At 48.1% G+C, this 10,852-nt stretch overlaps 1 protein-coding gene and 1 long non-coding RNA gene across 2 annotated transcripts in view; one reads left to right on the top strand and one right to left on the bottom strand.

The window, feature by feature from the left end:
- Pigr (polymeric immunoglobulin receptor) overlaps positions 1-4,968 on the top strand; it is a 24,026-nt gene extending 19,058 nt beyond the window's left edge. The window contains exons 6-11 of the mRNA XM_052200917.1: positions 228-560; positions 1,517-1,709; positions 2,084-2,220; positions 2,582-2,713; positions 2,831-2,889; positions 3,920-4,968. Of these exons, the coding sequence (XP_052056877.1) occupies positions 228-560; positions 1,517-1,709; positions 2,084-2,220; positions 2,582-2,713; positions 2,831-2,889; positions 3,920-4,015 (950 nt within the window). The 3' untranslated portion in view covers positions 4,016-4,968. The remainder of the gene's footprint in view (positions 1-227; positions 561-1,516; positions 1,710-2,083; positions 2,221-2,581; positions 2,714-2,830; positions 2,890-3,919) is intronic.
- Positions 4,101-10,250, bottom strand: LOC127697640 (uncharacterized). Its single transcript, XR_007980492.1, has 3 exons — positions 10,142-10,250; positions 5,117-5,295; positions 4,101-4,174 (listed from the first exon to the last, which is right to left on the bottom strand). It is a non-coding gene; the product is annotated as an uncharacterized LOC127697640 (long non-coding RNA).
- Between the last annotated feature and the right edge of the window lie 602 nt (positions 10,251-10,852).

Here is a 10,852-nt window from a genome sequence, read left to right on the forward strand (position 1 = left end):
CAGAAGCCAGTGAGCAGGGCTGTACATTCTACTTCAGACTCTGGACTGAACCGGTGATATCGATAGTCATCCTATTAGCATGGCCTTCTGCTTCTTTTGTATTCAGAACAGGGTATGACAATGCTAGCTTCAGGGCAAACACACACCACACCCTAAAGCCAGCACTCTCCTTCCCCTGAAGCATCTCCAAGTCTCAATTTCTGTGTCCACGACTTCCCGCCCCCCAGCTACAAAGAAGCCAGACCTTGAGGTGACGCCACAGAACGCAACCGCGGTGCTAGGAGAGACCCTCACCATCTCCTGCCACTATCCGTGCAAATTCTACTCCCAGGAGAAATACTGGTGCAAGTGGAGCAACAACGGCTGCCACATCTTGCCCAGCCTCGACGAAGCTGCCCGCCAGTCTTCTGTGAGCTGCGACCAGAGCAGCCAGATCGTCTCCATGACCCTGAACCCAGTCAGTAAGGAAGATGAAGGCTGGTACTGGTGTGGGGTGAAAGAAGGCCAAGCCTATGGAGAAACTACAGCCATCTATGTAGCGGTTGAAGAGAGGACCAGAGGTGAGTGCCAAGGGCAGTCGGTGCCAGCACCCACAGCATCCCAAGGCAGGGCTTATGAAAGGCCCCTGCCTAGAACCTTTTCCATCAGGGGTAATCCTCAGACTTTCCTATAAGAGGGAAGGAGTAGGAGAGCAAAGAGTAGTGTCCTTTCCATTTAATCTCGGTATTCAGACAAGTCTCATGGGTGCCTCTCAAACCAGACTGAAGCTCCCTCTCCATCCAGCAATCCTACATAGCAATATCAGAGTCAGACTCATATCAGTACACTTCCTCCTGCTGCATCTGCACGAGACTGCTCACAGAGGATGGCCAGGTAGCTGCATCTTAATCAAGAACGCTAAGGTACAGGACTTAACGCTGGAGTATAGCTTGGATTCCCGCATGTGCTTTGCATACACAATGCCCCTGATTCAATTCCTGACACTGAAAGAATAAAGAGGAAAGAAAACAAGTAATACAAACTTGTCTGGTAAGTTTGCGTTCCCCGCCTCTGTTTGAAATGTCACATGAGATTCCTTATATGGTGAGGGCCTTTTAGCCCCTGGAAATCTCAGGAAGTCCATGTTCAGTGAGACTGACTGAATAGAAGCCATTGCTAAGCTGCTACCTAGAAGCAGCCCTGTCTCATTCTGCTCCTGGGACAGGATTTTGGTGCTGTGCAAATCTCCCTGTCAACCTGTTGTCACCACTGCATCTGTTACACAGATCCTTGATGCCAGAAATGAACCTGATGACCATAGGGTAGAGACTAGGTAGAGGTAACTATGTTGTGGGAGCAGTAAGAGTAGAAATTGTGCCTGGAGATCTAAGAAGGGAAGGTTCTCACCTCTGAGTCTAGAGCAAGTCCAGAGCCCACCTCTGTAGCTTTAAGGTCTCACCCTGTGATTTCCCGGTAACCCACAGGCATAAGAAAACAGAGGAAAAACCATAACCGGCTTTGTTCTGCTCTGCTGCAGGGTCACCCCACGTCAACCCAACAGATGCAAACGCACGTGCAAAAGTGGCTCCGGAAGAAGGCGTAGTGGAATCCTCTGTCAGCGAGAACGAGAACAAAGGTGTTCAGAACCCCAGGCATTTTGCAGATCAAATAGAGATACCAAATGTGGGAGACCAAGTTCAAGAGAACAGAGCATCTGGAGATGCTGGCAGGTGAGCAGATTCCCCAGGTAGAGAACACCCCAGAGGCCAAGCAGCAGAGTGTGTGAGAGAGATGGTCAGCTCTCACAGCCTTCGAGGTTGCTTGTCAGCAGGGAAGGCGCACAGCCCTTCTCTCATTGCTGGAACAGTCCAGTTCAATATCTCAAGCCTGGAATATAGAGAAAGCTGGGTCCTTGACTTGCTGGCTCAGAGTGTGTGTGTGGGGGGGGGGGGGCGGGGGTAGGGGGTGGAGATGTGGCTCTTAGCAAGACAGACTTAAGAACTACATCAAATATATAGATGGGGGCGGGGCTTGCTGGGGTAGCCTCCCGGCACATTCTGATGATCTCGCTCTCAGTAATGGGCTGACCCAATCCCTCTTGCAGTGCTAATGGACAAAGTACTAGTGGACAAAGCGGGAGCTCCAAAGTGCTGTTCTCCACCCTGGTGCCCCTGGGTCTGGTGCTGGCAGTGGGTGCTGTGGCTGTGTGGGTGGCCAGAGTCCGACATCGGAAGAATGTAGGTGAGTACCCAGAATGCTCCCCGCCCTGCCTCCAGCTCAACTAATCAGCTATGTGACTCTGGTATGGCCCCTCCATTTCCCAATGACTCAAGATGGGGCACTCGTGACCCCTTCACGGGGCTGATTTAAGCTAGAATGGAGTTCTGTGAACTGAGTCACAGATTTGCAAAGATCCCAGAGTCTTGACTACCAAGAAAGGGAGCCTGATTATTTTCATTGTAACTTGGAGGTAAGCATCAAATGGTAGCATTCCTTGGTAGCCCACGGGCTGAGGCATGTGGCAGGTCCTCTCAGAGAAAGCAACACACCATGCTCTCCTTACTCACGGCCCTACCCCCACACCGGCTCTTCTGCCCAACAGACCGCATGTCAATCAGCAGCTACAGGACAGACATTAGCATGTCAGACTTCAAGAACTCCAGGGATTTTGGAGGCAACGACAACATGGGGGTCTCTCCAGACACACAGGAAACAGTCGTCGAAGGAAAAGATGGTATGTATCTCTAGAATGACCAGGCTTTGGGAGAATGGAAGTGGATCTACACCACCACCCCCCCATTCAGGGAAGAAAGAGAGATGGGTAAGGGCTAAGGACTCTCTCTCTATGCAGAAATCGTGACTACCACAGAGTGCACCGCTGAGCCAGAAGAATCCAAGAAAGCAAAAAGGGTAAGGGAGAAGGATGTCCCACTGCATGATGGGAAATTCAGACTGCAGTTAGACATCAGGACAAAGTCACCCCCCACATGAAGGCTGACCCCCACCCCCAAACAGGAAAGATGCTATAAATACAGAATCCAAGAGGACTTTCTGAATAGGAGACAGGCTCTTTAGGCACTGACTGATGTAGCTGAAGCTTATAAGAAGGAGCAGAACTCAGCTGCAAGCTGTGGATGTGCAAAAGATGTAGTCACGTGTGGAGAGTCACATGTGAGCAGTGAGGACTGCGTGGGTGGTGTTCCTGAGTGATGGAGTCCTAGTGCCTTTCCATGGTCACATATCTTTGACCATGTGAGTTGAGAGTTTCCTCAGAATTATCCCTTCCCCTGAGGCTGAAAGGCATTCATTGGTGGTGGGCTTCTTGGTCATCACTGAAAGCCCTTGCCCACCCCAGTCACTATCATGAAATCCCCGAAGAGGCAACTCCTACCATTGGATTGCGAACCGCCCTCCTATGTTGCCTTCCTAAGGTTTCTTATGATGTCCTTTTGCTTCCGATCTTGGGGCTCGGACACTATTTACTCTATCATATCGGCTCCTGATACCATCAAAGATCATGCATTTAGCAGAACAAGCGTGTGGAAGTTAGTTCTCGAGATGAGTCCCTGCCATCAGGACAATGCTAAAATGATACATCTGTAGCGTAGGGGAGGAAGAAAACGCGGTACACCTTGGCTGACAACAACCTAGCCCACCTTGCCTGTGGACTACGAGAGCATAGCTTCTGGGGACAGGCCCCACCGACAGAGAGTGTTCCATCCCACTTTGCATAAGGAGGTAGTGAGACAGAGGGAGATATTTTTAGAGGCTGCAACTTTCCATTTCTCAAAATGTATCTCTTCCTGCTGAGCCCCGGGGGCTGGCTAAGAGCGAGGGCTCAGATGTGTTTTGCTCCAGCAGAGACGGTAGACTCAGACGATTGGGTGCATGTCCTTCTTCTCCCCAGCCATCTACTAATGCCACTTCTGTTGCTCCCCAGTCATCCAAGGAGGAAGCTGACATGGCCTACTCGGCGTTCCTGTTTCAGTCCAGCACCATAGCTGCACAGGTCCACAACGGTCCCCAGGAAGTCTAGGGGGTGCTGACCACCCACCCCTGCCTGTGACAATCAACTCGAGAATCACGCTGATCCCCTGGCAGCAGCCCACACTCACCCATCACCTCGGCTCTTCCCTCCTGTCCTCAGACGTGTGCTGGTTCCTTCCTCGGCCATTGAAGCCTGGCCCAGTTGTGCCTGTTTAGGAGAGAGTGTGCGGAGTTTTCTCTGTTAAGAGAGTAAAGTGGGAATGAGGAGCTGAGCCTGAGAGACATCTCTGAGAGGAGAGGGTTCAGAGTAGGGGCTCATTTCAGCAGGGAAAGCCATTTGAAGCCTCTTTCTACCCGTATGATAGGATGTCGGTGTAGCTCTCCTCTCCCCCATCTCTCCTTTCCTCTCTTCTTGATTCATACAACACATCTGAAAACTCAATAGACTTCAGTGCCTACTAAATGCTGAGAGCCAGGCCAAGCCTTTCTATAAACATCACTGGAAGAGACGCCATCGCCTCCCAGTCTTTTCTCTAAGCTAAGAAAGATATCATTGCCAGGCACACCTCCTGCCTCTGTACCTCATAGGAAACACAAGAAATTCCCTCAGTCTAAGTCCTATACAAGCCATAAGGGCACCATGATTCTCAGATAAGAAGAGGTTGTTTTTTCCTCAAGGGTACTCAGTGAGATAAACTAGTGTCAAACCAGAGTAGCAACTCCTGGCTCTTGGTCCGGGATCTGTCTTCAAGAGCTCTGCTCTTATTAGAGGGAGAACTTTAGCATGAGAAAAAGTAAGAGAAAACGACTTAAATGGACTTGGTGGTGTGCTCCTGCAATCCCAATATTAAGAAGTAAAAACAGGATCAGAAGTTCAAGGTAATCCTTGGCTACCTAGGGAGTTTAAGGCCAGCCTGGAATACATTGAGACTTGGTTTCAAAGAAAAAGGAGAAAGGAATGTAAGGAGGAGGGGGGGAAAGAGGAGGAGAAGAAAAAAGAGGAAGAGGAGAAGGAAAAGGAGAAGAAGAAGAAGAAGAAGAAGAAGAAGAAGAAGAAGAAGAAGAAGAAGAAGAAGAAGAAGAAGAAGAAGAAGAAGAAGAAGAAGAAGAAGAAGAAGAAGAAGAAGAAATGGATGTTTCCTGGTCTCACCTTTCCCCTTCCTGTCACTCATGTGGACCTCAGATAAGGAGACAGATACTCTCAACCTCCCATATTTGGAGAGTTTTGAGCAGACAGGAAGAAGATGGAGCCTGGGAGCCGCTGTTTTTCCAATAGTCGAATGAAGACTGTTCCTCTCTGAGCTCTGCGCTGCAACCAGCACCTATAGGCTGAAACCAACAAATCAGAAATGTCCATTAATAATTAAAGCCTATGATTGCAACCAAGGAGGCTCAGCCTGCATTTGTCCCCCAAACCCTTGCTCCTACTTTAGGCGCCCCAGGATATGTGTCCAGTAAGCTGGGCCGCCATGAAGGCTGAGTTGAAGAGGTCTTGAACATTATGCCTTGGGGACAGATATTAACCAATTTGCTCTTCCTTGAGCTCAATCCTCTTGGGCCACCAACTGCAGTCCTTTGCCTTAATTCCCTGGCCCTAGCCTAGATCAGTATCTTAGACTCCCTCCCAGGAAAAAAAGAGGCAGAGAAAATGATGACTGTTCGGTCCCTTTTGTTTGTAGTGAGGATACAGATCTAGCTTCTATGGTAATGATAGAAAGTCTTCCCATAAGAGGTATAATTAATTGTAAGTGGTGACACTTGTTATTACAGCAATATCCACACCCCCACCTCACCCTATCCCCACCCCCATCCCCACCCCCATCCCCATCCCCACCCTGCTTGCAGTGTCACTAAAGGGCTCTGTGTATAACAGAAGTTAAGATTCAGTGTCTGAGGTCATGTCAATAACCAGATCCTGGGCTCATCACCTGGCCTACCCCAATCCCTGCACTGAGAGGCCGATTAATGTCACTAAAGCCACAAGTAATGTGGTATTATTCCTAACTTGTATTCTCAGCAAGCAATAGCAAGTGCTCCCGAGGAAGTTCCTTACATGAAGGGAGCTGGGTCACGGGTGGATCTGAACGTGGTTGGGATGACATTTATTTCTGCACAAGAGATGAGCAACCAATGGTGAGACTGATGATGATAAGCAGATCAGCGACGACCACCCACCCTTCAGGGAGTTACTCAAACATCTGCACCCTTCAGGGAGTTTACTCAAACATCTGCCAACAAGGGAGATTATCTTTGAAAGGCTGTTACATAATGGCAAGGCTATACATTAACAAGGCCATTCTGAGACATTTAGTGTGGCAGTTGACTTTACTTTGTAAACTGAAGTAATATCTAACCATTTAAGACTTTTCTAAGCCTCGAGACTGAAGAATTCTTCCAAGAGCACTAGACATTAATATGAGGTTAGAGATAAACCACTTAGGATGGAAACCACGACGAAGCTGGACCCCAAGGCAAAGAAAGCTGTAGTGTGCCCACCAGCCAAGCTTCCCTGAAGTATTTAACTGTGCTGGGGAGCCTGTACCATAAAAAGAAATGATGAAGCATGATCTCATAAATAAGACTCCTCAATGGGGAAAGCGCACAGTAGATAAAAGGCGTAAGACCGGAGTCAGAAGTGCCAAGTAATGGTTACACCATGGCACCATTGAAGTCGGCCATTAAGTAGGCCACATCAGAAAAGAACAGGTCACCCAGACAAGTGAGCCAAGGGCTCAAGAGAGTATCTTCCCAGGCCCTCAGGTTTGATGGCACATGCCAGTAGTACCAGCACTAGGGAGGGTGGTGATGCCAGAATACTGTGAATTCCAGGCCAACCTACACTACCTAGCAAGACCCTGTCTCAAAAGTCAATAAAAAGGATTTCTGGGTATGGTGACAGATGAGGAGGAGCTGCCTATCTGTGCCCCAGTGAAGGAGAAGAGTTAAAATGACTAGAATTCCTGTAGGGGGAGGTACTGATACTAATTCCCTAGTTAGTCCTTGATTTGGTCAATAAAGGAGGCCGGAGTCAATTGCTGGGCGGAAGGAACAGATAGGACTTCCGGGTCCCAGGAGGAAAAGGAAACAGAGGGAAAGAGAAGGCCTTTTCTGCCATGCTCTAGAACGAGAAACACAAAACAATCATGGAAGGTCTGGGGAAGCTAGAACCAGCGGCCTCTGCCTACCAGCGGATTGCCAAGGAGGTCAGTAGGAGGCTGGCTGATCCAGGCCAGCTGATACATTTAGGGCGCGAGATTCTGTGCTCAGCAATTATGCTAGTCGGCAAGTTCTAAAGTAATAGAGCTGAGTGTGTGGGTTTTTTTTTTGTTTGTTTGTTTGTTTGTTTTTTATCCGTGGATTTACGGGTCTCAGGTGGGGCTGGAAACAAACCCTCCAGGAGCACAGGCAGGTAGAAAAGAGAAGCGGGTCAATTGATGGCGGCTTGGTTGAGCTAAGCCAGGAGAAACAATAGGAAGTGGTGAGGGGTCAGAGCTCAGGCAGCAGCTCCAAGGTCACAGTTCCCAGGCAAAGCCAGCAGCTGGAGGCTTGGTGAAACTAAGCTGGGAGGAACAGAAGAGAAGCCGAGAGTGAGCCGGTGCAGTGCCACAGCTCCCAGGCAAGCTGAGAGTGGGGCTGGGGGCAGCAGATCTCAGAGCTAAGCCAGGAGGGGCCGGAGCGCGGGCAGAGCTCCCAGGAAAGGCAGAAGCTATTTTTTAAAATTACGCGCAACAAATTCCTATGAGAGAAAGGCCAGAAGAACATCAGAAAGACGCAAAGGACTGTGGGAAAATGAAAACAGGTAACAGAGAGAAAAATAAGCCATGGTGACCTCTAGAAAAATCATCGTGGTGAAACAGCCAGGAGCAGCTGCTCCACCACGGCCACTTTACAGTGCTTATCCCATCCCAGGCTGGGGTCCGTAGTAACTGCCAGGGAAACACTGCTTCCTGCTGAAGCCAGCTATCATAAGAAAGACAGGTAAAGAGAGACTGGCCGGACTATAGAGCTGCAATCGGGAGCTAGACTCGCTGTGGACAGAAAGATGGCCAGAGCAACGCAGGGCTTTGGGGACTGGGGTGAAAGTACTGCTTGGCAGTACTTAAGCTGAGCCTCCTTGCAAATACCCAGACGGCAGCTAGCCTGAGGAGCATAAGGAAGATGGCGTCTCTGCCCACCGCCTAGGCAAACGAGAAGGTGGGAAAATGAGCATCGTGCTGAATTCTTAGACAAGAGCTGTCTGAGAAGGGGCATAAAAATGGCCAGAGAGTACGGGAGAGAGGGTGCCCAGAATCAACCATGACCACACCCCATCGCAGAAAGCCCCCCATGCACACCAGAAATGAAGCTGCAGCTGGCAGGTAGGGACCTGGAGAAGGGAGAATACCATACAGCCCCCTTTCAGGAGGGAAGGCATACGATGTTTGAAGCCACCACCCACCCACAAAGACTGCAGTGTAAGATGGCTGAGGGTGGGAACTGTGTCCATCACAACCAGCGAAAAACACGCACCACTCTTCTATGCTAGTAGTGCACTGGAATTTGAAATTTTAAATATTTGCTTCAATACTTCAGTTGTTTGGTTGGTTTGTTTTAGTTTCGGACTCATCTGAATAGGCTTTTATGGCTGTCCATCTGGTCTGCACCTATTCTAGGACAATTTCTCCAATATTTGTCACGCACACCCACACATATCCTCTTTTTTTCAAATTTTGTATCTTCCCTTCCCCAGTCCTTTTATTTCTTAATTATTTATTTCTTCCTCCTTTTTATTAATTCTCTTACCTCTCAAAACCTATTAACTATGTTCTCCAGAGTCAGTTTCCTAGTGCCATTGTTCCTAAAGCCAACTAAGAGCACAAGGGAAGGACCGAGTGCCCGCTACTGCAAGTTCACACCAAGACAGATGCCAGCCTTTGCATCTGTCACTGTAGCCAGCATCCCTTCTAGACAGTCAGGAAGCATCAATGCAAAACCTGCTCGCCAGAGGTGCTTGAAAAACAGTCAAAGAGTGTTGAAAATGTGGGGAGGAGAGCCAGGGACCACAACCATCCTCATGGAAGTGCAAAACACACACATACACACACACACACACACACACAGCAATTATAAGAGGACAGTTCCCCCAAACCAGAAGCCAACAGTTATGGTGGATGAAATGCAGGACATGTTTCAGAGTCCTACTTTTAAAAGAATCGACACTATGTAAAAGTTACAAAGAAGCAGAAGAATGAAGTGAAGAAATAAACACAGGACCCAAAGCAGAGAGTTAGGGAAATGGAGGAAAAGGTGAGCAGTGTGGATAACAGAAACATGGAGATGCTTCAGCTCAAGACTGAGGAGGAGCTGAAGTGTCAATCAAAGTGTCAATCAAAGTGTCAATCAGATAAACAAAAACACAGTGGTCGGTATCACTAAACAAAGCCATGCAGCAAAGGGAAGAAGAAAGATTACCAAGGGACAGACAAATTAAAGTTGATAATCTGTTCAGATATGCAAAGAAAAGCTGGTCAGCATGACCAAACCCAGGACGCGTTCGAGAGACCAAACTCAAGTAACTTGAGACAAAACAAAATAAAACAAAACAAAATATAAAAACAAATGATAGGTTGGGCGGTGGTGGCGCATGCCTTTAATCCCAGCACTTGGGAGGCAGAGGCAGGTGGATTTCTGAGTTCGAGGCCAGCCTGGTCTACAAAGTGAGTTCCAGGACAGCCAGAGCTATACAGAGAAACCCTGTCTCAAAAAAAAAAAAAAAAAAAACAAAAAAAATAAATAAATAAAAAACAAATGATTGACCACAAAATCAACCTAAAAATACCACCGGATTCATTTTCTGTTGGTCATTTACTGCTGGCTTGTACACCCAGAGACTCTGTTGGGGAAAAAAAAACAATTTTCTTTTGCAAGTGCTAGAGAGCTGGAGATGGCTTCTTAGTTAGGGATGGGAGTTTGTGTTCCTTTCTGCCTCTTGGCACTGAGGCCCCACGTGGCTTGAACCTGTGCAAGCCCTGTGAACGCTGCCACAGCCTCTGTGAGTTCATGTGTGCCTCAGCCCTGCTGTGTCTGAAGACATGGTTTCCACAGAGTGATTCTTCCCCTCTGACTCCTACAATCTCTCCACCTCCTCTTTTGTATTGTTCCCTGAGCCCTGGGGGAAAATTTGATGGAGACTTACCATTTAGGACTGAGTGTTCTAAGGCCTTTCGTTCTCTGTACCTTGTTAAGCCGTGGGTCTCTGTATTACTTCACATTAACTGCAAGAAGTGTCTCTGATAATGGCTGAGCAAGATCTATACACATAAGAGAATGTCCTTAGGAGTCTTTTTATTTCAGTGTTCCTTTAGCAGAATAATAATATTTGGTTTTCCCCTAGGACCATGACCTATCTAGTCTCAAACCCTTGTCTACCAGAGCAGTGTCGGGTACAGGTTCCATCTCATGAAGTGGGCTTTAACTCCAATCAGATACTGGCTGGTTACTCGCACATGACCTGTGGCACTGTTGCAACAATGTACCTGTCATGCAGGCAGGTCACCATGGTAGATCAAAGGGTTTGCAGGTAGCCCACCCCTCACCCCTTTCATACTAGTTCTCACTTTTACCATATGCTTTTTTTTTTTAAAGGGATCTTTTTAAAAGACTACACATGTTAAACTCTCTCCTGTCGTCCATGTTTTCATCCCTGACTGGCAGGCTCAACCACACAGCCAGTTCCTGAACATCATAGACATACATATACATAATACGTATCCATAACATATCCATAATACATAGTCACGGCCACATCATGTACTCACACGTCACAAAGCACATCGTGTATCACAGAATACATGTCACATGCCTCCACACCTTACAGCACCCTTTTACATATGACAATGCAGCCCAC

This window comes from Apodemus sylvaticus, chromosome 12, assembly GCF_947179515.1.
Source record: "Apodemus sylvaticus chromosome 12, mApoSyl1.1, whole genome shotgun sequence".
Lineage (NCBI taxonomy): Eukaryota > Metazoa > Chordata > Mammalia > Rodentia > Muridae > Apodemus > Apodemus sylvaticus.